At 41.0% G+C, this 27,109-nt stretch overlaps 1 protein-coding gene and 1 pseudogene across 1 annotated transcript; one reads left to right on the top strand and one right to left on the bottom strand.

The window, feature by feature from the left end:
* Nucleotides 1–9,596: 9,596 nt before the first annotated feature.
* LOC110131872 (olfactory receptor 52K1-like) lies at nt 9,597–10,541 on the bottom strand. Its single transcript, XM_020884834.2, has one exon. It carries the CDS (start codon nt 10,539–10,541, stop codon nt 9,597–9,599), a length of 945 nt encoding a protein of 314 aa, XP_020740493.2.
* Nucleotides 10,542–19,786: 9,245 nt separating this feature from the next.
* On the top strand, nt 19,787–20,591 carry LOC110131855 (olfactory receptor 52M1-like; annotated as a pseudogene).
* Nucleotides 20,592–27,109: the final 6,518 nt, after the last annotated feature.

The raw sequence follows: 27,109 nt of genomic DNA, 5'->3' as shown, positions 1-27,109 counted from the left end.
ACTTGGCCTGATGATTTATATAACCATAATTGATCATAGACATTTTTGCTTTGCTGAAACTTTTATAAAAGTCTCAGACTGAACTTTTAAAATAAAACCTTTCAGGGCTAGGAAAGTCAAGGCCAACGGCTTATCACAGGTTTCACCTAACAAATCTACGTGAAGACCTCCCTTCTCAAGGTCTTCAGAATTCCTTGAGATTTCTTTACAAGTTAGTGAGATAACCCTCCTAGCTTATCTGATAAAGTTACTTGAAACCTTAAGAGTTTCCAATCTCTGAAGGGGTCAGATAGAAAAGATAAATGTTTCAATTTGTTTATAAAGTATACTTTTGCCAAGTTACTATCATAGTTAGAGGGGAAGGTTTTTCTAATACCTAGAAAACACAGATTCAAACCATTAATTTTTCGGATAGAAATCAAAGAAGTTATAAGCATATTCACCAGTCCATTCAGTCCTTTTGTTAACTTTTGTGAAGTCTTCAGGTTTTCCATTATGTGTTGGTTGCTCAGTCTCTTTACAACCGCTAAGTCCTTTCTATAAATCTCCTCAAAGAGGAAGCATTTTTGCAAAACTTGGTTAGTACTGTGACAACACTTTAAGGTAGCAACTAGGATTATGATTGATAACATTTTACCCAGACATATCAGAATTTTAGGAGTTCCATATAATTTCTAGGACAACTATGTTAGTAACATTTATCATACAATATAACCCAAGATTTATTACTCACTTGACAATACTTCCCATGTAATTCTGCATACAAAATGAATCTAATTAGTGTAATGTCTCTCTTTTGGATGTTTCAGGGGTTCTCTGAAGCATCCTAAAATTAGCTAGACACCAAAAGTGATTCATTAGAATGATTTAGGAAGTTTTGTCAACAAATATCAAAAAGGTTTAGAACACTCAGTCAGATAGGATTATAGGTCATTGTGAAACAATAGCTATTCACTTAGCCAAAGTAACAATAAAAGATTTCAGAACAGATCATTTAAGAGAAAAGAAACTTAAATCTGTTATCAAAAGGCAGTTCAATATCTGAAGAGCATGTGTTCTTTTTTTTGTTTGTTTTGTTTTTTATTTATTTTTTATTAGTTGCAGGCTAAATACTTTACAATATTGTAGTGGGTTTTGTCATACATTGACATGAATCAGCCATGGATTTACATGTGTTCCCCCCATCCCGATCCCCCCCTCCCACCTCCCTCTCTGCCCGATCCCTCTGGGTCTTCCCAGTGCACCAGGTCCGAGCACTTGTCTCATGCATCCAACCTGGGCTGGTGATCTGTTTCACCCTAGATAATATACATGTTTCGAGAGCATGTGTTCTCTTAACAGAGAGAAAAGCCAAAATCAAATTTTTGCACCGGCTTACTTTTAAATTAAACAATTTATTTTAAACTTAGTCCTGACCATGCACAAAACTCTTTTCTTAGGGTCCACAGTCCTGACCATGCATAAAACTTTTCTTAGGGTCCACTTTCCACAAACCTTCTAATCACTTTCTATACCCATAACTTTGTTCTCCCATCCTGAAACAGCTACCTATAGGTCAGACCTACTTCCTTTACCCCTCATGAAATGCAATTCTGTTCCTTCTACCTTCTTTACTGAAAACATCCTACTTTCCTTAAGTAACCAAAAAACTGATCTTTATATTAGCCTTCTATAGATTGACAAGCATAAATACCAGTGATAATTTCTAAAAACATTTGCTTTCTTATAGAGAACATCTCAGGATGGCACCAAACATATTCATTAATAGTCCAAAGGAGATCAGTCCTGGGTGTTCATTGGAAGGACTGATGCTGAAGCTGGAACTCAAATACTTTGGCCACCTCATGCGAAGAGTTGACTCACTGGAAAAGACCCTGATGCTGGGAAGGATTGGGGGCAGGAGGAGAAGTGGGTGACAGAGGATGAGATGGCTGGATGGCATCACCGACTCGATGGACATGGGTTTGGGTGGACTCCGGGAGTTGGTGATGGACAGGGAGGCCTGGTGTGCTGCGATTCATGGGGTTACAAAGAGTCAGACATGACTGAGCGACTGAACAGAACTGAATAGTCCAAAATCTCTTTAGTTTCTCTTTAAGAGGAAGCTAGTGTTAAGTAATGAATGTTTCAGAATCGTATTTGGAAATGACCTGAGGTGCATGCATACTCAGTCATGTCTGACTCTTCGTGACCCCATGGACTGTAGCCTGCCAGGCTCCTCTGTCCACGGGATTCTCCAGGCAAGAATACTGGAGTGGGTTGCCATTTCCTTCTCCAAGGGATCTTCCCGACCCAGGGATTGAACCCATGTCTCCTGCATTGGCAGCAGATTCTTTACCACTGAGCCATCTGGGAATCCCAAATTCAATAAACTTTCATCACTTAGTTTAGCACAACCCTAGAAATTCAAGCTATTCCAATCTGGAGACACTGTTCTAGACAGACATGCCTAAAGCTTAATTATTCTTCATAGGGTTTATCTAATAGCTCATATCTCATTTACATATTTTTCTTAGAAGTTTCTTCAGTTGAGGTAATTTCATTGCTGACAAACTTGTAACAGATGTGACATGATTTAACGCATATTAAACCTGGGCACAGTGAACACTTTCTGCTTAATGTCAGTGACTCTCAGACATGTCTGTATTCAGTTCAGTTCAGCTGCTCAGTCGTGTCCGACTCTTTGCAGCTAGGGGATAGGTGAAGTGTGTGAAAATAGTATGTAAAAAAAGTGGTACAAACTTCCAATAGTTAAATAAACCCTGGTGATGTGATACATAGCCTGGCGATTATACTTAACTACTGTATATTGAAACATGCTAAGAATAAGTCTTAACAGTTATCACAAGAGAAAAAACTGTAGCTGTGGGGTGATGGATATTAACTTATGGTGGTAATCATCTAACAATATATACATATCAAGCTTATACAACTGTATTATTTTTAGGTACACAATTATATGTCAATTTAAAAATTAAAGACATAGTAATATGCATTCGTTTCCCCTAAGTGAAAAGTCAATCTGGAAAGGCAACATACCATATGATTCAAACTATGTAACATTCTGGAAAAGGCAAACAATGGAGACGATCAAAAGATCAGGGTTTGCAGGGGTAAGGCACAGGTAAAGGTGAGTAGGCAGCACAGAGGGATGTGAGGGGAGTGAAAATACCCTATATGATACTATGATACTATAATAGAGGATACACACCACTGTGTATTTGTCCAAATCCATACAACACCAAGAGAACTCTAATGTACACCATGGTCTTTGGTTATAATGCATCTATGTAGTTCCGCTGTAACAAATGTGTTGCTCTGGTTGGAGATATTGGTGATGAAGTCAGAGGGTATATAAGAAGCTTGTATACCCTTCTCATTTCTGCTGTGAGCCTAAAACCACTCAAATATAAAGTATTTATTACATTCAGAGTCCTTTTACTTCAAGAAAACTTCTTAAGGGTCTGGTGGTGTGAAGGATATTGACATATCCCTTCTAATGTGAAGGTATGGTGAAGGATAAGATGGTGCATCTGTTCTTTGCTATGAAAAAGGTGGGAGGCAACAGCTGATGGGCGGCTTTGGGTTTAAGAGTCAACATGTTCCTCACTTGGGTGTATTACCCTGGCCCACTTACTGAATGACCCCCTAAAGCTTCTAGTTTTGACTTGGACCCAGAAATAGAATGTACAGCAGGTTCAGGCTACTGTACAAACTGCCTTGCCACCTGGGCCATATGATCCAGCAAGTCCAATGATGCTTGAAGTATCAGTGGCAGATAGGCATGTTGACTGGAGCCTTTGGCAGACCCCTATAGGTGAACTGCTGTAGAGACAAGTAGAGTTTTGGAATAAAGCCCTGCCCTCTTTTCTGGATGACTACTCTCCATTTAAGAAATAACTCTTGGACTACTCACTGAGCCTTGGTAGAGGTTGAATGCTTGAGCATGGGCCATCAAGTGACCATGTGACTGGAGCTTCCCTTCCTGAACTGGGCTTTATCTAACCCACCAAGCCATTAAATGGAGCACGAATAACAGGACTCCATCAAATAGAAGTGTTATATGTGTAAATGAGCCCAAGCATGTCATGAAGGCACAACTTACATAAAGTGGCCCCAATGCTCATGGTCTGCCCTGCTACTACAGTTTCTCCATGCCTGCAGCTATGACCTCACAAGGAGTTTATAGAGGAAACTAAGACTTGGACCTAGTTTATAGAAGGTTCTGTATAATATACAGGAACCACCTGAAAATGGACTGCCCCTTCCTGGGACATCCCTGAAGGAAAGTGCCGAAGAAAAACCTCCCTGTTGGCAGAACTTTGATCAGCACAACTAGTTGTTTACTTTTCTTGAAAGGAGAAGCAGCCAGAGGCACAATTATATACTGATTATGGGGTATGGCCAATGGTTTGGCTGGATAGTCAGAGACTTAGAAGGAACATGATTAGAAAATTGGTAATGAAACAGGGAAAATGAGACACATCTCTGAAAGGATGAAAAATGAAGATGTGTCCCATGTAAATGCTCAAAGGATGACCTCAGCAGACAAGGACTAAAAGTCAGCTGGATAGGATGACCTGTTCTATAGATATTAATTAGCCTTTTTTCCTAGCCATCCCTGTCATTGCCCAATGGAGTCATGAATGAAGTGGCCACAGTGGCAGGGATGGAGGCTATATATGAATCCAATAATAGGGAATCACCAGTGCCAATCTGACCATGTTCATTGATGAGTGCCCAATCTGCCAGTACCAGAGACTAACACCAAGTCCCCACTATGGGAGCATTCCCTAAGGTGGGGCATAGCTGCTTGATTTACTGGAAGCAGAGCCTCACAACCGAACCCAGCTTGCATCAGATTCCCAGCTGATCTTCAGATGCATAAACAAATCCTGCTGAGGTTAGAAGTCATCTCAGCCAATCTCCAGATATATGAAACATACATTTTTATGTATGTACAACATCACATTTTATGTTGTATGCCACGGAGGTTTTTGTGGGTATGTTTTTTTCACAGTCCATTCTGAAACATCAAATTGCCAACATCTGTTGGATCATTGAAAAAGCAAGAGAGTTCCAGAAAAGCATCTACTTCTGCTTTATTGACTATGCCAAAGCCTTTGACTGTGTGGATCACAACAAACTGTGGAAAATTCTGAAAGAGATGGGAATACCAGACCACCTGACCTGCCTCCTGAGAAATCTGTATGCAGGTCAAGAAGCAACAGTTAGAACTGGATATGGAACAACAGACTGGTTCCAAATTGGGAAAGGAGTATGTCAAGGCTGTATATTGTCACCCCCACTTATTTAACTCATATGCAGAGTACATCATGTGAAGTATCAGACTAGATGAAGCACAAGCTGGAATCAATATTGCTGGGAGAAATATCAATAACCTTAGATATGCAGATGACACCACCCTTATGGAAGAAAGTAAAGAAGAACTAAAGAGCCTCTTGATGAAAGTGAAAGAGGAGAGTGAAAAAGTTGGCTTAAAACTCAACATTCAGAAAACTAAGATCATGGCATCCAGTCCCATCACTTCATGGCAAATAGATGGGGAAACAGTGACAGACTTTATTTTCTTGGACTCCAAAATCACTGCAGATGGTGACTGCAGCCATGAAATTAAAAGACACTTGCTCCTTGGAAGAAAAGCTATGACCAATCTAGACAGTATATTAAAAAGCAGAGACATTACTTTGCCAACAAAGGTCCATGTAGTCAAAGCTATGGTTTTTCCAGTAGTCATGTATGGATGTGAGAGTTGGACTATAAAGAAAACTGAGTGCCAAAGAATGGATGCTTTTGAGCTGTGGGGTTGGAGAAGACTCTTGAGAGTCCCTTGGGCTGCAAGGATTCAACCAGTCTACCCTAAAGGAAATCAGTCCTGAATATTCATTGGAAGGATTGATGCTGAAGCTGAAACTCCAATACTCTGGCCACCTGATGGGAAGAACTGATTCAGGGAAAACCCTGAATGGGAAGACCCTGATGCTGGGAAAGATTAAAGGCAGGAGGAGAAGGGGATAACAGAGGATGAGATGGTTGGATGGCATCACTGACTTGATGGACATGAGTTTGAGCAAGCTCCAGGAGTTGGTGATGGACCTGGTGTGCTGCAGTCCATGGGGTTGCAAACAGCTGGACACAACTGAGCAACTGAACTGAACTGACATTCTGGAAAATAAATGTTTGTCATTGTTATATAGTAAATTGAATAATGGATTACATAAGTATTACCAGGCTGTAAGATCTGATTTGTCCCTATGTTTTATATAAGAATGACCTTGTCTTTCAGGTGACACTCTCAACCTCCTACAGAGGGTGAATTGAGCCCCACATAGAAGTCTAATAGTATATGAATCCATTACCATGTAATACAGTCTATGTTTGTGTCATTAGTATTTATTGTTATTTTTAGGTTTTCCACCCAACCATGTTCAAAAGAAACAAGCAAAAAGTTTTGAATTAAAGGTAGAAAATCATTTCTGTGTGTGTGTAAATGTCAGGGGAAACTATAGGAGCAGAGGTGGAAAATGAGCATAAATAAGTCTCTGGTCTAGCTACACTCTTTCTCTGTGAGCATTTCCAAATATCTGATATGGGCTTAGAGATTCTCCTTCAAAGTTAATAATATGAATAGACAGATATATAGAAATATAGAGGGAACTAGAGATAGAAATACAATTTTTAAAATTTTTTAAAATTTATTTAATGGACCAAAGAACTCAACAGACATTTCTCCAAGGAAGACATACAGATGGCTAACAAACACATGAAAAGATGCTCAACATCACTAATTATCAGAAAAATGCAAATCAAAACTACAATGAGGTACCATTATACGCCAGTCAGGATGGCTGCTATCCAAAAGTCTACAAGCAATAAATGCTGGAGAGGGTGTGGAGAAAAGGGAACCGTCTTACACTGTTGGTGGGAATGCAAATTAGTACAGCCACTATGGAAAACAGTGTGGAGATTTCTTAAAAAGCTGGAAATAGAACTGCCATATGACCCAGCAATCCCACTTCTGGGCATACACAACAAGGAAACCAGATCTGAAAGAGACACGTGCACCCCAATGTTCATCGCAGCACTGTTTATAATAGCCAGGACATGGAAGCAACCCAGATGCCCATCAGCAGACGAATGGATGAGGAAGCTGTGGTACATATACACCATGGAATATTACTCAGCCATTAAAAAGAATTCATTTGAATCAGTTCTAATGAGATGGATGAAACTGGAGCCCATTATACAGAGCGAAGTAAGCCAGAAAGATAAAGACCGTTACAGTATACTAACACATATATATGGAATTTAGAAAGATGGTAACGATAACCCTATATGCAAAACAGAAAGAGACTCAGATGTATAGAACAGACTTGTGGACTCTGGGAGAAGGCGAGGGTGGGATGTTTCAAGAGAACAGCATTGAAACATGTATATTATCTAGGGTGAAACAGATCACCAGCCCAGGTTGGGTGCATGAGACAAGTGCTCGGGCCTGGTGCACTGGGAAGACCCAGAGGAATCGGGTGGAGAGGGAGGTGGGAGGGGGGACCGGGATGGGAATACATGTAAATCCATGGCTAATTCATTTCAATGTATGACAAAAACTCACTGTAATGATGTAAAGTAATTAGCCTCCAACTAATAAAAATAAATGGAAAAAAAAAAGAGGAAGTCACATACTTGGTGAAAATGTAAGATACATCTGTGTGAACATAAGGGTTGTATGAATGCAGAGAAGTGTCAGAAAGACTTGTCTTAGTAAAAGTATTTAATGAGAGGGGTTTCCCATTGGGATGTAGAGCCCAGAAGAAATAAAAGAAGGCAAAAACTGACTTATTTGAAGAAATAAATCTTAATGAGCAAAGCTGTCTATATAGGAACCTATAGCCCTGGAAGATCATGAGCTCTCCCAAACTGGAAGTATTAGGTTGGCCAAGAAGTTCCTTTGGTTTTAAAGTAAGAATAAGACACATTTTTCATTTTTACCAAGGACATCGTTGAACAACGTAGTCACTGTTTATTCCATTCACAGCCATTTTTTCAGGCAACTTCATAATTACATCTTCCAAAAACTATTTTTTGAGCAAAGAACTGCTCAATGTGTCTTTTATAGTCTTCTAGGGAATTGGAAATTTTTTCTATGAAGAGAATTTTGTAAAGATGGAAATAAATGGACACCCAAAGGTGCAATGTCTGATGAATGTGGCAGATGAATCAGAACTTCGCAGCCAAGCTGTAACAGTTTTTGCCTGGTTGAAGAAATATTTGGTCTTGTGTTAACCTGATAGAAGATTATGGGTTTTCTGTTGATTAATACTGGAGGCTTTTCATTGAGTGCTGCTTTCACTTGGTCTAATTGGGAGCAGTACTTGTTGGAATTAATTGTTTGGTTTTCTGAAAGGAGCTCATAATAGAGGACTCTATTTTAATCCCATTATATACGTAACATCTTTGGATGAAGTCTGGCCTTTGATGTGGTTGGGGGTGGCTCATTTCAGTTGCCTCATGATCTCTTCCACTGCAAATTTTTGTACAAATATTAATATTTCATTACCCACCACAATTCATTTTAAAAATGGAATGTTTTCACCATGTTTAAGTAGAGAATTGCATGAGGAAATATGGTCAAGAAGGTGTTTTTTTTTCACTCAACTTCTGTGGAATCCAAACAAAATGATTAAAATAAAAGCTGGTATAAATGATTCTCAATATGCATTATTTTGAGTGTGTTGGCTATCTCCTGTATGGTATAATGTTGATTGTTCTTCATGTCTCAACTTAATTACTATCAACATCAACTACTCTACCAGAACATGCAACATGAAACTTTGCAAACCACTTTTAGACATCTGATTAGTCACAGCACCTTCTCCAAACACTGCACAGTTATTTTCTGCATTTAAGTTGTGATTTTACCTTTCTTGAAATAAAGCATAATATGCCAAAAATGTTGATTTCATCTTCAACATTAAATTTATTTGTGTAGCTGTAAGTTTTTTTAAATGCATGCTGATATGACAACCATGCCTGTACAACCTAACAAAACTTTTTCAAATGAACTGAAAGACAACTAAACACTACTAGAGCCATCTTATGGGGGCAAAAAATGAAATGAACCTTTTGGCCAATCCAGTATTTAAGCAGAGATGGAGCATAAGCCATCAGACTAAAGGAACATTCCTGCCTTGGATGAAATGTTGACCCTTATTCTAAGTCTTGACTGGATTAATTCACCAAATCCACTTAGTAAATTACCTCAAAAGCATCTCTATGTTATTAGGTGATGCTGGGGAGAAGGGTGGGTCAAACCTTTGCCTCTGGTAGAAAAATGGGGTCTTTGCTGTCTTCTCTAAGTCAGCAGTTTGAGTCCAGAGGCTACCAGAATACAAGGAACCTTAAGTTCTCATCATATTGGTGACTCCAAGTTTCAGGACACCAGTTAGTTTTTCATTTCACCGGGAAAGAACTGAACATAAGTCTGGCAACATTCTACTTCCTCATTCCCTCATTCCTTCACCCCTATTCAGTTTTCTACCTGTCCCACCCTATCTCTGCCTGCACCTCACTGTCACTTACACACCATTTCTCAGGAATAGTCCTAAGACTCGCTCACGAATCTGCTTGGTCTTGACCCCATAGATGATGGGATTGACCATGGGTGGGAAGAGCAGATAGAAATTGGCAAGGAGGATGTGCACATGTGGAGCAGCCTGGCGAGCTATCCGGTGCATGACTGAGGAGATGACAACAGGTGTGTAGAAGGCTAAAATAGCACCTATGTGGGACACACAGGTCCCAAAGGCCTTATAGCGGGCCTCCTGAGAGGCAAGCTGTAGAACTGCCTGGAGGATGAAGATGTAAGACAAGGTAACAAAGAGCAGGTCCAATACCACGATAAACATGGCCACAGCAATGCCATAGATATTGTTGAAGCGAGTGTCCCCACAGGCCAGCCTTACCACCGCCATGTGCTCACAGTAGCAGTGGGCAATCACTGGACCTCGGCAGTAGTGGAAGCTTCTGAGCAGAAAGGGGAGTGGAGTCATGAGTGTCACAGCCCGAGTCACAGCAGCCAAGCCGATCTTGGTGATAAGTGGCCCAGTGAGGATGGTACTGTAGTGCAGTGGCTTGCAGATGGCCACATAGCGGTCAAAGGCCATGGCCAGCAGCACCGCCGACTCCATGATGGAGAAGGAGTGAAGAAAGAACATCTGGACCAGACAGGCATAGAAGTTGATCTTTTGATCCCTGAACCAGAAGATGCCCAACATTTTGGGAAGTGTTGTAGAAGAAAGGACCAGATCAATGACTGCCAACATGGCCAAAAAGAGGTACATGGGCTCGTGGAGGGCTGCATCAGCCTGAATGATGAAGAAGAGGGTGCAGTTGCCAAGCAGGGCCAGTGTATAGGCTGAGCAGAAAGGAATAGAGATCCAGACATGTAGGTGCTCCAGGCCTGGGATCCCCATCAACAGGAAGAATGTTGGATGAATTGAGGTGATATTGGAGGCAGACATGGCCAACAGAAATTCTCTTTCTCTGGTCTCCTTCCACAGGGCCTTCCAGGGAGTACACAGTGTCAGCAGGATTATAGTGTTCAAGTTCAAACTCTGATCATTTACATGGAAGGCTTAGCCCTTGACCCTACTTTTGGGCCTTAAAAGAAATTACAAAGTAGTCATAATATGAATTGTTAAACATTATATATCATATCTGCCCTCAAAATGCTTATAAAACTATTGAGTGGTCAGAATGTCAAATCACAGTAGAGTTAAGAAGACATCCTTCATAAAAGAATTAAGTGGATGAAGAGCTTTTGTGGTCTTTGTGTAGTGAAATCTTACCCTAAAACATTCACTGTCTTCCTTTGCCTCACATCTCAACCTGTACTCCTAATTACAAAGGAAAGTTTCTCTTCTAAAATGTCAAGCTTGAATACATAAATAATTAAGCCTGGCACTTTCTGAAAAGTCGCTTCCTCTAAGTATTGATATTATTAGTCATTACTTGACACTCAGAAATCTCAAGTAGGGCCATAAATCTCGATCACCTCCAGTTAACTTTAGAATGTGAAAATCCCCATTATTCTCCTTCCCTTCAACTTTAACTTTTATCTTGATATACTTCTACCTCAACTACTTTTCTTTCTACAATTCATAACACTCAGAAGAGATGCTCCACTCAATTTTTGAAAGACTGGCCTCTGAATTTCTTGGGTTTCTCATCTTTTTTCTTCTTTCTGGGATTTTTTATCTTCTTTCCCCTGCTCTTATCATCATTTATTGTGGAAATGCAGACTCATTTGTTTCCCCAAATTTTGAATGGTGTCGCTTCTCTTTTCTCTCAGTTCCTACATAAAGTTTCTTCTGAGGATTAACTGAGACAATCTTTTAAAACACTCAATACAGTGGATGAAAGGATAAAGAAAATGTGCCATATATACACAATGAAATCCTATTAAGCCATATAAAAGGAGAAAATCCTGCATTGCGACAACACAGAGGGACACTGAGGGCATCATGCTAAGTGAAACAAGTAATACAAAGAAAAGCAAATACCATATGATATCACTTACACATGGAACTTAGAAAAAAACAAACTCATAAAAACAGATTGGTGGTTGGGAGGTGAGGGCTGGGGATATTGTTGAAGGTGGTCAAAAGATACAAACTTCCAGTTATAAGTTCTGGGGATATAAAATGCAGCATGGTGACTTCAGTTAAAAATAGTCTAGGGACTTCCCTGGTGGTCCAGTGGTTAAGACTTTGCCTTCCAATGCAAGGGGTGTGGGTTTGATCCCTGGTCAGAGAGCTAAGATCCCACATGCCTAACATAAAGCATAAAACAAAACATAAAACAGAAGCACTATTGCAACAAATACAATAAAGATGAACAAAATACTCTTGTATATTTGAAAGTTGTTAAAAGAACAGATTTTAAAGTTCTCATCACAAGAAAAATAACTATGTGAAGTGATAGATGTTAATTAGTGGTAATCATTTTGTACTATATCCATGTACCAAATCACTGCATTATACACCTTAAACTAATTCAGTGTTATGTCAACTGTATTCCAGTAAAACTGGAAATCTTCTTTTTTTAAAAAACAAGCACAAATCTAGAACATTAAAAAGAGTTCAGTAAGATATAATGAACTATTTCGGTGTAACTTTTTCCTTTATAAAAGTTACCTGGAAAAAAAAAGAGTTAAGTAAATGTGAACATGTTTTTGAATTGAGAAATCAAAAATATTGACAGTCATATGGTTGGTAAGTGTCAAAGATCAAACTTGAACTTGGAGAACTCTGGTTTCCTACCTTCAAATTCAGTGTCTTGTATCACTTAAATCTGTTTCTACCTTGTTGCTCTATAAGTTGTTCATGCTCAGGTTAAGTTGTTCATGCTCAGATTGAAAAAAGCTTTACAATCTAAAGAATTGGGCCCATTTAGTGCCACTGTACCAGCAGAAACTCAATGATATTTTTAAAGTTTTAGCTTCCTCACCTTTCAATAATGGTAATAACTATACCTCCCACGACCATCTTACTGAGCTTTATTGTGAAGAAAGATGGAATCATGAGAATAGACCTTGATAACTGTAAAGCATTGTACACACACCGCCATTACTGTGGTCCTTCCCTAGCACAAATTTGCCTTATTTTCTAAAAGTTTCTCTTGATTAATATCAGCACAATCCTGTATCCCTTGGCTTCAAACCTTCCTCCAGCTAATAGCCCTTGTTTCTCTTCCCCTTCACAGCACAACTTGTTCAGAAGTTTGACTGTATGAAATCTCTGCTTCCTCATGTCTCATTTAATTCTCAGTCTTTCCCAGTCTAGCTTCACTACTCCCTGTCCACTGATCCTGTTATCACTTCCTTTCCCCTCACTCTCACCTTCTCCTTTTCTGCTTTTTATTCTCACACTTCTCTAGGTGTTCTCTTTGATTTCTTTTGGCTTTTTTGGTTGTTTTTTAACCTGTCTCTGTCCAGGGAATTCTCAGATGCATGGCTTTTACTTTTACTATTAGATATTTCCAATTAGATGTTCCACAGTCATCACAAATAAAATATGGCCAAAACAAATATTTCTCTCTCCCACAAAATATTTTCTCCCCGGGATGTGCCCATCTCAGTAGGCATTACTGCTGTCTGTCCTATTGTGAGCTCAGAACCCTAGGGACAAGCCTTAATCCTTTCCCCTCTTCCTTCATATCCAATTCATCAGTAAATCTTATTAATCTGCAAAATGTATTTCACTCCCTATGCTTTTCTTTTTCTCCTGCCAACACTCTTATTTAAATCACCATCATCTTTTCACCCAGACTACAAAAGCCTCACATCTGGCCTCAGTGGTCTATATATTGGACACTCTGTAATCCATTCTCCTTACTACAGATGAAGAGACTATTAAGGCTAATTTATATTATGCTGGGCCTTGCCTAAGACCTTCTTGGAATTACCACCGCACTAAGGATGAAATCCACATTCCGACCCTGGTTTACAGGTACCTGCAGCGTCTGGTCGCTGCTCATTTTTCACCCTCAGCCCCTTTCACCTATGCTTCAGTCACGCAGCTTCTGGCACACCCTGCTCAATGATGACACCCCGTGAACCATCTGAATTCTCATGATGCTCTTCTCTCTATGCCCTTTGTCTTCCCAAAGTCATATCATCTCTTGCCAGTGTCACTAGAGAGCTCTCCTTATAGATTTTCACCCCACTCCATCTATCTACCACTGTGTGATAGACCTACTGGAAACCACTGGCAATCTCATGACTACAAAAGAAACTTAAAACTGCTTAACATGGATACAAACTTGGTCTTACCTAAATTAGCCTCACTTCTTACCATTCTTCTAAAAAAATATTTATCCCAGGTTCAGCCACAGATTGTGTCACCTTCTGGGACAGTCTTGCTTGCAGCTCCCATCATTTATCTGGAATAATTTCCTCTGCCTATTTCCACACCTGGCTAAGATCCTGCCACCATCTTGGTGAAGCCTTCTCAGACCCTTCCAAGAAGATTTTCTCAGTGTTTTCAATGAGGACTCATTAATGGGCTGAATTAAATAACATGGGGAGAGAGTGATATATGTTGCTAATGCACTTATCTGTCCATTCATTGGACTGTGAATGCTTTTAGTACAAGAATTTTGCCTTCTTCATTTCTGTATTCACAGACTCTGTTGAACCTGGTTGTTGCTCAGTAGGTGCTCTTTAAATAAATGCATAGGGGAGGGAGGCTCAAGAGGAAGGTAATACATGAATAATTATGGCTGATTTGCATTGCTATATGGCAGAAACCAACACAACACTGTAAAACAATTTCCCCCAATTAAAAATCAGTTTTAAGTTAGTCATTAAAAGATAAACAAATGCATGAAGGACTCTCTCCATGAAGAAACTTCCTCCTCTGTGCTGCTGGATAATATACCATCTGATGCAAAGTGAGGCTTACTGGGTATATCTTAAGCACCTCCACAGATGGACATTCTGTAAAACCTTCCATCAGTTTTGGCTAACTAAGTCAGGATAAGAAGTTTGTTTTTTTTTTTAAGAAACTTCTCCAAGTCTAATCTGCATTTTCTCTGACTAAGCACTGGGATCAACAACATGGAAGGCCCATGACTCTGGGGCTGTGTTTTTACATTTACTGCCAGTATATCCTTGGTACCCATAGAGAAATTCACTAATATTTCTTGAATGAATGAGAGAATACCCTCTTCTCCATGATGTCACCCTATTCTAAGTGAATGTGCTTCTCCAGTTTCAAACAGTTTTCCCCTCCCCGAGGATCTACTTCTTGGGGGCTCCTATTGACCATCACTGGTTCTCCAGTCTCTTTGCTCACACAACCTCAATCTCAGTTTCCCATTCTGTTGAAAATGCCTAATAATTCACCATCTTCCGCCTTTCCAGATTCAACAAAAATACACCTCTAGTGTCATTTACAATACGACTCTGCTTATCTGGTTTCTTCTCTTTTCCGTCACCCTTCAGCCTACTTGGCAGGAGTGTTCTGTCAAGTCCTTACCTGTCATTGTCTTGTTTTTTGCCACCACAGCCAGAATGTCAGCAAATGACAAAAGACAGCCTGTGTCATTTATTTCGATGTCTCTCATCAAAGTGTATGTGGCTTTGTATCTGGAGAGTATTCAATCAGTGATGTAGTATAGGTAGGCTACACCTTTAACTTGAGAAGATCCTAGAATGATGATAGATATGGGAAACTGAATCTTCAAGTGATCCTGGAGGATATAAGAGGCAGATAAAGGACTGAATTTCACAACTTCTGACTCTTATATCAAGATTCAATCTACAGGACTACACTGAAAAGATAGAACTCATTGTTGCTAGACCTTTAATAAGCAAGTATAATTGATCTGTCCCTTCCATTTCTTATTTTCAATTTCTCCTTTTTTCCCTAGACCATTTCCGCAGCTGTGACTGAGGAGGGGCCAGACTGAGGCAGGAGAAGAGCAAGTAGCACTCACAGGAGGGAGGTGCTAACCTCAAAGATTAAACTTGAACAACTCTGGTTTCCTACCTTCAAATTCAGTGTCTTGTATCACTTATCTGCCTCCACCTTATTGTTCCACAAGGTCTGGGCCACTTAGCTAAGGTCTTATTGAAGTGGTCCTAACACATGACACAGGAGCACAGGCCTGGGAGGCAGAAGAGGGTTTCTTCTAATAATAATGCGATAGCAGGACCAAGCTCATAGAAGATCAAGTATTTGGGGAGGGGTGAGAGAAGGTCTCCTCTTAGACAAGGACAGACATACAAGGATGAGAATGACAGAAGATGAGAAATTCAGGAGATGAGGTCATGCCACAGAGAAAGGAAGTTTTCTGTCCAGGCATGAGTCCATGAGACATGGATCTGTCCTTTGCCCCCTGGGTTCATGCCTCTGATCTAGCCTGTGCTCCTCAAACACGAAGCACTCTTATACTGGCTGTTTATTCAACATTTGGGTAGTCCCTCTGGTGGTAGTGGTTTAATTGCTAAGTCTTACTCTTGCAACACCATGGACTGTAGCCTGCCAGGCTCCTCTGTCCATGGGATATCCCAGGCAAGAATACTGGAGAGGGTTGCCAGTTCCTTCTCCATAGTAGCCCCTCTAGTGATTAGTATGTAGTCAGATTTCTGCTGTTACCCTGGTTATTCTGGTTTTTCTTCCAGGCCCAGCTCACATGACACTTCTTAGATCTGAGCCTCCCAGGCCTCCTGTTCCAGTCCCCTGGTTTTCGGCTGATCTCTCTCATAAGCCCCTTGCCTCTCATCCCAGTTGTGCAGCTCCCTTATTATGCCCTGTGATCTCCTGTCCCCCATCCACCCTGTTCACCACAGGCCCATGTGCTCTCACCCCTCAGCATGAGGCTCAGTTCATTTTCCGGAGGCTTTAGGACAAATGGTGCAGTTTTCCTCTCTTAATGAGAGAAGGGTGGGAAAGAGGATTATAAAGAGGTTTGGCTAATTCTCATGATCAGTTACTCTATTCCCTAAAGAAAAGAAAACAGTAGGCCTTGTCCCTGAGGTACATCTTAAAGGGACCCAAGATGGACCTGGTATCTTCTCTGGGGTGACTGGGGACATTCTGTCCCTGTCTCTAGTCCTCTGGGGCCCCTCCCCCAGCTCCCCTCACATCCTACTGCATCAGGAATGTCTCCCTGGAGGCAGAGCATCCTCTGGTTTCAGTGACCACTGAGCCCCTCTCCACCCTCACCCTCCTTCCTGCAGGGCCTGCTGAGGACACAGCCTCCCCTGAATATGCAAATGGATGCCTGTTGTTAGGGCTTTCTGAGTGTGATGTATACAAGCAGGGTTCAGCCACAACTAGATCAAGGTTTTCTATTTATTTCGTGTTTGATTGGGTTTAGAGTTTTAATTTGCTTCTGTATTGTGGATAGAACTGTGGTTGAATAGCTAAGGTTATGAGTGAGAAATCAGGTTTGAGTCCCAGTCTGTGACTTTGATGAGACTGTTAATCTCTCTGCTCCTTGAATTGTTTCCTTATCTATCATGTGGTCCTCATCCCAGTCCTGCCCACATCTCATGATTTAGGGAGGATCCAATGTGATCACTGGGGAATAATTACCAATGTCATTATTGCTTAATTAACCATTAATAACAATACCAACAAACTGTGGGAAATTCTTAAAGAGAGGGCAATACCAAACCGTCTTGCCTGTCTTAGAAACCTGAATGCAGGTCAAGAAGCAACAGTTAGAACTGATCATGGAACGATAGACTGGCTCAAAATTGGGAAAGGAGTATGACAAAGCTGTATAATGTCACCCTGTTCATTTAACTTACATTCAGAGCACATCCTGTGAAATGCAGGCTGGCCTGGAGAAGTATCAACAACCTTAGATACGCGGATGATACCACTTTAATGGTAGAAAGCAAGAGGAGCTAAAGAGCCTCTTGAGAGCGAAGGAGGAGAGTGAAAAAGCTGGCTTAAAACTCAACATTTGAAAAGCTAAGATCCCATCCCATCACTTCATAGCAAATAGAAGGGGAAAAAGTGGAAGCAGTGGCAGATTTTATTTTCTTGGGCTCCAAAAATCACTGTGGATGGTGACTGCAGTCATGAAATTAAAGGTGATTGCTTCTTGGAAAGAAAGCTATGACAAAACTAGACAGCATATTAAAAAGCAAAGACATCACTTTGCCAACAAAGGTCCATATAGTCAAAGCTATGGTTTTTCCAGTAGTCATGTACAGATGTGAGATTTGGACCATAAAGAAGGCTGAGTGCCAAAGAATTGATGCTTTCAAACTGTGATGCTGGAGAAGACTCTTGAGAGTCCCTTGGACAGCAGGGAGATCAAACCAGTCAATCCTAAAGGAAATCAAAGCTGAATACTCACTGGAAGGACTGATGCTTTGGCCACCTGATGGGAAGAACTGACTCTGATGGGAAGGAAAGACCTGATGCTGGGAAAGATTGAAGGCAGAAGGAGAAGAGGGTGACAGAGGATGAGATGGTTGGATGGCATCACTGATTCAATGGACATGAACTTGGGCAAACTCCAGGAGATGGTGAGGGACAGGGAAGCCTGGTGTGCTGCAGTCCATGGGGTTGCAAAGAGCTGGACATGACTAGGCAACTGAACAACATTGTATATATGTCAGTCCTGATCTCCCAATTTGTCCTACCCTCCCCTGCTTCCCCCATCCACATCCACATGTCTGTTCACTACATCTGAGTCTCTATTCCTGTCCTGCAACTAGGTTCATCTGTACCATTTTTGTAGATTCCATATATATGCATTAAGATATTTTTCTGACTTACTTCATTCTATGATGGAATCTAGGTCCATCCACATCTCTAAAAATGACCCAATTTTGTTCCTTTTAATGGTGGGTAATATTCCACTGTATACATGTACCACATAGTCTTCATTCACCTGTTAATAGACATTTAGGTTGCTTCCATGTCCTGGCTTTGTTAATAGTGCTGCAATGAACACTGGGGTACATGTGTCCTTTTGAATTATGGTTTTCTCAGGGTATATGCCCAGTAGTGGGATTGCTGGGTCATGTGGTAGTTCTATTTTTAGTTTTTTAAGGAACCTCCATACTGTTCTCTACAGTGGCTGTATCAATTTACATTCCCACCAACAGTGCAAGAGGGTTTCCTTTTCTCCACACACTCTCCAGCATTTATTGTAGTAGACTTTTTGATGATGGCCATTCTGACTGGTGTGAGGTAATATCTATTTGCAGGTTTGATTTGCATTTCTCTAATAACTAGTCACATTCGACCTCTTTTTATGTGCTTCTTGGCCATCTGTATGTCTTCTCTGGAGAAATGTCTATTTAGGTCTTCTGCTTAATTTTTTTGATTGGGAATTCCTCTAGTATACACAGGAACATATTTTGATATGACCTTGGATCCTAATAAAACAGAAAGAAGACCTGGAAATAATTTTGTGAATATTCATCTCCCCATTAGCCAGTAGCTCTGGACTCTGAGTAAGGGCATTTCTCTGGGCAAATATTCATCTAGACCTCATGCTTCTCCACACTAATTATTTTTTCCTTCCTAGGGAGAACATTCTCCACCTCTGGGATCTCATCTCCACTCAGCCTCCAAGAAGGCAGAGAGCTCTTGCAGACACAAAACTGAACTCTAGTCATCAACTCTCACATTTAAGAAATAATTTTGTTAAACCCTCTGGAACGTCTTGATGCGACCACATCCACCTTGATTTTGGCCTGAAGATTAAACATTTAAGCTCATCCAATAGCTAATGCTGGCCCCAAGATTAAGCTTTACCATAGACTCTAGAGAGTCCCATGGGTCTATCTAGAGCCCCAGATGCTGTCACTGTTATTTTTCAGCATCACTGTGTCTCTAATCAAGGAGTGTCCACTCTGAACCTTGCTAATATGATTCTGAGAAATCTCAAAACCAACCTGCAGAGTTATTAAGTGGCTAAATAGTCAACTGTCCACCTTAGGTCATTTTCATTGTTGAAAAAGCATTATTCCTTGAGAGTCACATTGCATAAAGATATGCATTTCATCCAAATAAATATTTTTGGCTTCTGTTTGGTAAACTTGTGGACATAACACAGTAATGGCATGCCATGACATTATTCTATAACTTCAAAGAAATTTTATAGACTCTTATCTAGTCAATGATCCTATTCCTTTTTATAGGACCTAAGAATATACTTGTCCTTAATTTCTGGAAAAAAATATCCTACCACATTTTGGGGCACAAGTGAGAAGGTGCACTTATAACTAGCCATGCTCACTTTTCATAATGTCTGCTTAGAACCCAGTTTCTCCCAGTTCACTGGCATTTCAGAACAGGAGTCTGCATATCTGGTTCTCCATCCGCTTTGACTCCATGTACCTGGTAGCTGTGGTGGGGAATGTCACCATGCTGGCTGTGGTAAGGGTGGAGCATAGCCTGCACCAGCCCATGTACTTCTTTCTGTGCATGTTGGCTATCATTGCCCTGGTTCTGTCCAGGCATCTTCCTTGCTGTGGCTTTTGACCGCTATGTAGCTGTGACACACTCCCTCATACCACAGTGCTCACGCATACTGTGATGGGATGTTTGGGGTATCCCTGACCTCTGCTGGGGTATCCTCTACATTGAACCCCTGCCTCTGATGATCTGCCTGCAGCTGCCCCCTTTACAAAGCCCATGTCCTCTCCCTCTCCTACTGGAAACCCCTGGCTGTGGTCACCTTGGTAGGTGGTGACAGCAGGGTCAACAATGTCTGTGGGATGAGCACTGGATTATGGTCTTGATCCTGGACTCAGTGGCCATTGCTGCCTCTTATGTGATGATTTTCAGGACCATGAAGGGGCTGGCTACTCCTGACGCCAGGCATAATACCCTGGGGACATGTGGTTCTCAAATTTGTGCTATCTTGATCTTTTATGTTCCCATTGCTGTTTCTTCCCTCATTCACAATTTGGTCACGGACTGCCCATTCCAGTCCACACCTTGCTAGCCAAATTCTACCTCCTCATTCCTCCAATCCTCAATCCCATTGTCTATGCTGCCTGCACCAAGCAGATCCAGGAAAGACTTCTCTAAACTCTCAACACAGAAACTAAAATCAAATGAATGATACTCCCTTCTTTTAAATAAGCTCACGGAGGAAATAAATATGGTGGGCAGTTTCTCATTTGGGAACTTCAAGGAGTCTGAGTTGTTAGCTCCTATGTTCTCTGGGTTTTGTAATTCCAAAAGAATGCTAATAAGAGAAAGTGCAACTCTAAATTCTAAAGGGCAGAGGATTTTTTTTTCTTTAAGTATATTTAAACTAAAGAAGACAAAACAATCAGTAACAAGTAGCACTTGTTACTTGGTGTTTATTTGTCATTTAAATTCTTATGAATTAAATGTTTTATTAGGTTGTATTGTTAATTTTATACACAATAGAGTAGAATATCCTTGCTCAGTTTCTTGAGCTGCTGAGATCAAATGTTTTGGCTGTAGTCTATATAACATTTGTGGTGTCATATAATGTTACATATTTTTCTGTGTGTACTTTAATATGTAAGTTAAAAACTGGGTCATTTTGTCAAAATGGCCTTAGCTTTCAGGAAATGCATCTTCCTATTTAAGTCTTATCAACTGAGATTCTGCCAAAACTGCTTATATTGATATAAATGAAGAGTTATAGAAAAGACTTAGTTGTATGACCCACAGCTACAAGGAATACTGCTCATAAAAGAATGGCCTGGAGAAAGAAAATTAGCTTCATGCAAGGAAGTAAGACAAGATGACTATGTCTTAGCATTGCCTGTATATTTTGCCAGCAGGTGGCTCCCATCAAGTGGCCTGAAGTATGTAAAGGCTCCACGGAAAGTAAATCTTATCCTTCCCACAGAAACTAACCTTGATCCCACTGTAGGATCCCTGATCACAATAAGCTGGCCTTTAAATGGATCGCTGAATAAAGGTGTGTGATGTTGCTTTATTAGAACATTGACTTTACCCTCCAGATTAAATAGTAGCTCAAGTATTTAGAAAAGGAATAATATATAGCTCTTAGCCACTCTTGCTTCTGATTCCTAACATAATTCTCAAAACCACACTGTAGGGGCAGAAACTACTGACCTACACTGCTGATAAGGAAAGACTTTCCCTGAAATGATGTGAGTCTAGTTCAGTTGCTCAGTCGAGTCCAACTCTTTGTGACCCCATGGACTGCAGCATGACAGGCCTCACCATCCATCACCAACTCCCAGAGTTTACTCAAACTCCTGCCCATTAAGTCGGTAATGCCATCCAATCATCTTATCCTCTGTGTGCCCTTCTCCTCCCGCCTTCAATCTTTCCCAGCACCAGAGTCTTTACAAATGAGTCAGTTCTTCCCATCAGGTGGGCCAAAGTACTGTAGTCTCAGGTTCAACATCAGTCCTTACAATGAATATTCAGGACTGATTTCCTTTGGGATGGACTTGTTAGAGCTTGCAGTCCAAGGGACTCTCAAGAGTCTTCTCCAACACCACAGTTCAAAAGCATCAATTCTTCAGTGCTCAACTTTCTTTATAGCCCAACTCTCACATCCACACATGACTACTAGAAAAACCATAGCCTTGACTAGACAGACCTTTGTTGGGAAAGTAATGTCTCTGCTTTTTAATATGCTGTCTATATTGGTCGTAACTTTTCTTCCAAAGAGTAAGCGTCTTTTAATTTCATGGCTGCAGTCACCATCTGCAGTGATTTTGGAGCCCCCAAAAATAAAGTCTGCCACTGTTTCTCCATCTATTTGCCATGAAGTGATGGGACTGAATGCCATGATCTTCATTTTCTGAATGTTGAGCTTTAAGCCAACTTTTCACTCTCCTCTTTCACCTTCATCAAGAGGCTCTTTAGTTCTTCTTCACTTTCTGCCACATATTTCATAGATATGAAAATTATATCCTGCTCCGACTGCACTTCTATCCCTGGAGTGCTACTCATTTAAGATTTTAGGATGTAGATGCAGACATCTAACAATTGGAGGTCACCATTAACCTCACCATAGAGCTACCAGAACTTATGTGGGACTGGGGAAACGGACATTGGAAGGCACAAACAAAACCTTGTGCACACCAGGACTCAGGAGAAAGGAGCAGGGACTACTACAAGAGACTGACCCAGGCATGTGAGTGTCCAGGAGTCTCCGGCAGAGGCCTGGGTGTGCAGCGGCCTGCTGCAGGGTGGGGGCACTGAGTGCAGCAGTGCATGCATGGGACCTTTTGAAGGAGGTCACCAGTATCTTCATTACCTCCACCATAGTTTGGCCTCAGGCCAAACAGGGAGGGAACACAGCCCCACCCAACAACAGAAAATTGGATTAAAGATTTGCTGAGCATGGCCCACCCATCAGAACACCACCCTTTCCCCCTCAGTCAGTGTATCCCATCAGGAAGCTTCCATAGGCTTCTTATCCTACTCCATCAGAGGGAAGACAGAATGAAAACCACAATCACAGAAACTAACCAATCTGATCACATGGACCACAGCCTTGTCTAACTCAATGAAACTATGAGCCATGCTGTGTAGGGCCACCCAAGATGGACAGGTCATGGTGGAGAGTTCTGACAAAATGTGGTCCACTGGAGAAGGGAATGGCAAACCACTTCAGTATTCTTGCCTTGAGAACCCCATGAACAGTATGAAAAAGCAAAAAGATAGGACACTGAAAGATGAACTCCCCAGGTCGGTAGATGCCCAATAGGCTGCTGGAGATTAGTGGAGAAATGGCTCCATCTCTCCATCCTTTCTGGAGTTAAAGCAAAAACACCCAGTTGTGGATGTGACTGGTGATGGAAGTAAAGTCCGATGCTGTAAAGAGCAATATTGCATAGGAACCTGGAAAGTTAGGTCCATGAATCAAGGCAAATTGGAAGTGGTCAAACAGGAGATGGCAAGAGTGAACATAGACATTTTAGGAATCAGCAAGCTAAAATGAACTGGAATGGGTAAATTTAACTCAGATGACCACTATATCTACTACTGTGGGCAAGAATCCCCTAGAAGAAATGGAGTAGCCATCATAGTCAACAAGAGTCCAAAATGCAGTACTTGGATGCAATCTCAAATGACAGAATGACCTCTGTTCATTTCCAAGGAAAACCATTCAATATCACAGTAGTCCATGTCTATGTCCCGATCAGTAATGCTGAAGAAGCTGAAGTTGAACGGTTCTCTGAAGACCTGCAAGACCTTCTAGAATTAACAGCCAAAAAAGATGTCCTTTTCATTTCAGGGGACTGGAATGAAAAAGTAGGAAGTCAAGAAATACCTGGAGTAACCGGCAAATTTGGCCTTGGAGTACAGAATGAAGCAGGGCAAAGGCTAATAGAGTTTTGCCAAGAGAATGCACTGGTCATAGCAAACACCCTCTTCCAACAACACAAGAGAAGACTCTACACATGGACATCACCAGATGGTCAATACCAAAATCAGATTGATTATATTCTTTTCAGCCAAAGATGGAGAAGCTCTATAACAGCCAGTGAAAACAAGACTGGGAGCTGACTGTGGTTCAGATCATGAACTCCTTATTGCCAAATTCAGACTTAAATTGAAGAAAGTACAGAAAACCACTAGACCATTCAGGTATGACCTAAATCAAATCTTCCTTATGATTATACAGTAGAAGTGACAAATAGATTCAAGGGATTAGATCTGATAGACAGAGTGCCTGAAGAACTATGGACTATGGAATGGTGTGATCACTCACCTAGAGCCAGACATCCTGGAATGTGAAGTCAAGTGGGCCTTAGGAAGCATCACTATGAACAAAGCTAGTGGAGGTGATGGAATTCCAGTTGAGCTATTTCAAATCCTAAAAGATGATGCTGTGAAAGTGCTGCACTCAATATGCCAGCAAATTTGGAAAACTCAGCAGTGGCCACAGGACTGGAAAAGGTCAGTTTTCATTCCAATCCCAAAGAAAGGCAATGCCAAAGAATGCTCAAACTACCACACAATTGCACTCATCTCACACGCTAGCAAAGTAATGCTCAAAATTCTCCAAGCCAGGCTTCAACAATACATGAACTGTGAACTTCCAGATGTTCAAGCTGGTTTTAGAAAAGGCAGAGGAACCAGAGATCAAATTGCCAACATCTGCTTGGATCATTGAAAAAGCAAGAGAGTTCCAGAAAAATATCTACTTTTGCTTTATTGACTATGCCAAAGCCTTTGACTGTGTGGATCACAATAAACTGTGGAAAATTCTGAAAGTGATGGGAATACCAGACCACCTGACTTGCCTCTTGAGAAAGCTGTATGCAGCTCAGAAAGCAACGGCTAGAACTGGACATGGAACAACAGACTAGTTCCAAATTGGGAAAAGCAGTATGTCAAGGCTGTATATTATCACCCTGCTTATTTAACTTATATGCAGGGTACATTATGAGAAACACTGGGCTGGATGAAGCACAAGCTGGAATCAAGATTTCCAGGAGAAATATCAATAACCTCAGATATGCAGATGACACCCCCTGTATGGCAGAAAGTGAAGAACTAAAGACCCTCTTGAAAGTTAAAGGAGATTGAGAAAGTTGGCTTAAAACTCAACATTCAAAAAACTAAGATCATGGCATCTGGTCCCATTACTTCATGCCAAATAGATGGGGAAAGAATAGAAACAGTGAGACTTTATTTTGGGGGGCTCCAAAAATCACTGCAGGTGATGAGTGCAACCCTAAAATTAAAATCTACCTGGCTCCTTCGGGAAAAAAAAAACTATGACCAACCTAGAGAGCATATTAAAAAGCAGAGACATTACTTTGCTGACAAGGTCTAGTCAAAGCTATGGTTTTTCCAGTAGTCATGTATGGATTTGAGAGTTGGACTACAAAGAAAGCTGAGCACCGAATTGATGCTTTTGAACTGTGGTGTTGGAGAAGACTTTTGAGAGTCCCTTGGACTGCAAGGAAATCCAACCAGTCCATCCTAAAGGAAATCAGTCCTGAATATTCACTGGAAGGACTGATGCTGAAGCTGAAACTCCAATACTTTGGCCACCTGATGTGAAGAACTGACTCACTGGAAAAGACCTTGATGCTGGGAAAGATTGAAGGCAGGAGGAGAAGGGGATGACAGAGGATGAGATGGTTGGATGGCATCACCAACTCAATGGACATGAATTTGAGCAAGCTCTGGGAGTTGGTGATGAACAGGAAAGCCTGGCGTGCTTCAGTCCATGGGGCCACAAGACTCAGACTTGACTGTGCAACTGAACCTAACTGAACAAATAGAAAGTGTGTTTGTTCTTCTATTATGGGGTACCCACCACACAGATAAGTACCTCCCACATGGAGAAGTCTTAAATGAACCTAATGAAAAGTTAGTGTTTGTCGATCAGCCCTATCTCTTTGTGACCTCATGGACTATATGTAGCCCACTAGGCTCCTCTGTCCATGGAATTGTCCTGGCAAGAATACTAGTGTGAGTAGCCATTCCCTCTTGCAGGGGATCATCCCGACCCAGGGATCAAATCTAGGTCTCCTGCACTGTAGGTGATTCTTTATCATCCGATCTCCCAGGGAAGCCCCTAGACCTAGTAGGCTGGTACAAAAGTAATTGTGGTTTTTACATTGTTGAAATTTGCCTTTGATATTGGATTACATATATGTGGTTATGTTAAAGCATCATTTTAATGTGCATTTTTTGCTTTAAGTTTTTGGTTTTTTTTTTAGCTAATGACTTATTACTTGCAGTTTATATTTTAGGGAAATGTTAAAAAGCAAATCTGAGCAATTTTTTCTCATTTGAGCATTTCTCTTATTCGAGTTCAAAATGGGTCATAAAGCAGCAGAGACAACTCAAAACATCAACACATTTGGCCCAGGAACTGCAGTGGTGGTTCAAGAAGTTTTGAAGGAGAGAGATGTTACAAACTTTGCTATCTAAGAAACAAGTCCAAGTAACAGCATCCAGAAGGAAAAAGCATGTACTGAGTTTGCATTAAAACCTCATCGACATACATTACCCCCAACTTTTTCTGGCTGTTGATGCCACCACCTCTATAAAGAACTCAGAGGTGGGCAGTCATTCTGAAGTCTGATTATAGGAACAAGAAACAAGGTAATAACTTGTCTTATGACTTTTTTTTTTTTTTTTACTGCCTATTACAATTCAATACAGCTGGAAACCAAGCACTTCTGAAGATGTATTAGAAAGGATGCGTTTATGAAAGTTCTGTGAGCTGCCATCATTAGTAAGGTGTACAGGAAATGCAGGTATTTCACTGCAGAAAGGCCTTCAGTAAAACTTGTGCAGTGAATCCAAACTTTCCTGTTCCCAAAGAGAATTGCTTTCTACCCAGATCTACTCAATACTTGATACCAATGCAGGACATGCAAATCCTGGGGAAGCCCCACATGGGGGCTTGGAATCTTCAGTGACAAATGACAAAACCAAGTGTTATGAGGAAACTGAAGGTGCAGTTAACTCTGCCGTGTCCTTTTCTGAGGGATGACAATTATCCCCTGCTCTGACCTCGATGACCTGCCTGGTCTGACAGAAGCTAAGTGTAAGACTGCTCAAAATTGAAGTTGAATCCAATCTCAGGAGCCATCAATAACAATTAACAGAAAGCT

Source organism: Odocoileus virginianus, unplaced genomic scaffold (genome assembly GCF_023699985.2).
Source record: "Odocoileus virginianus isolate 20LAN1187 ecotype Illinois unplaced genomic scaffold, Ovbor_1.2 Unplaced_Contig_30, whole genome shotgun sequence".
Classification (NCBI taxonomy): domain Eukaryota; kingdom Metazoa; phylum Chordata; class Mammalia; order Artiodactyla; family Cervidae; genus Odocoileus; species Odocoileus virginianus.
Note: the sequence above shows the minus strand (reverse complement) of the source record. Positions and strands in the feature narration are given on the sequence as shown.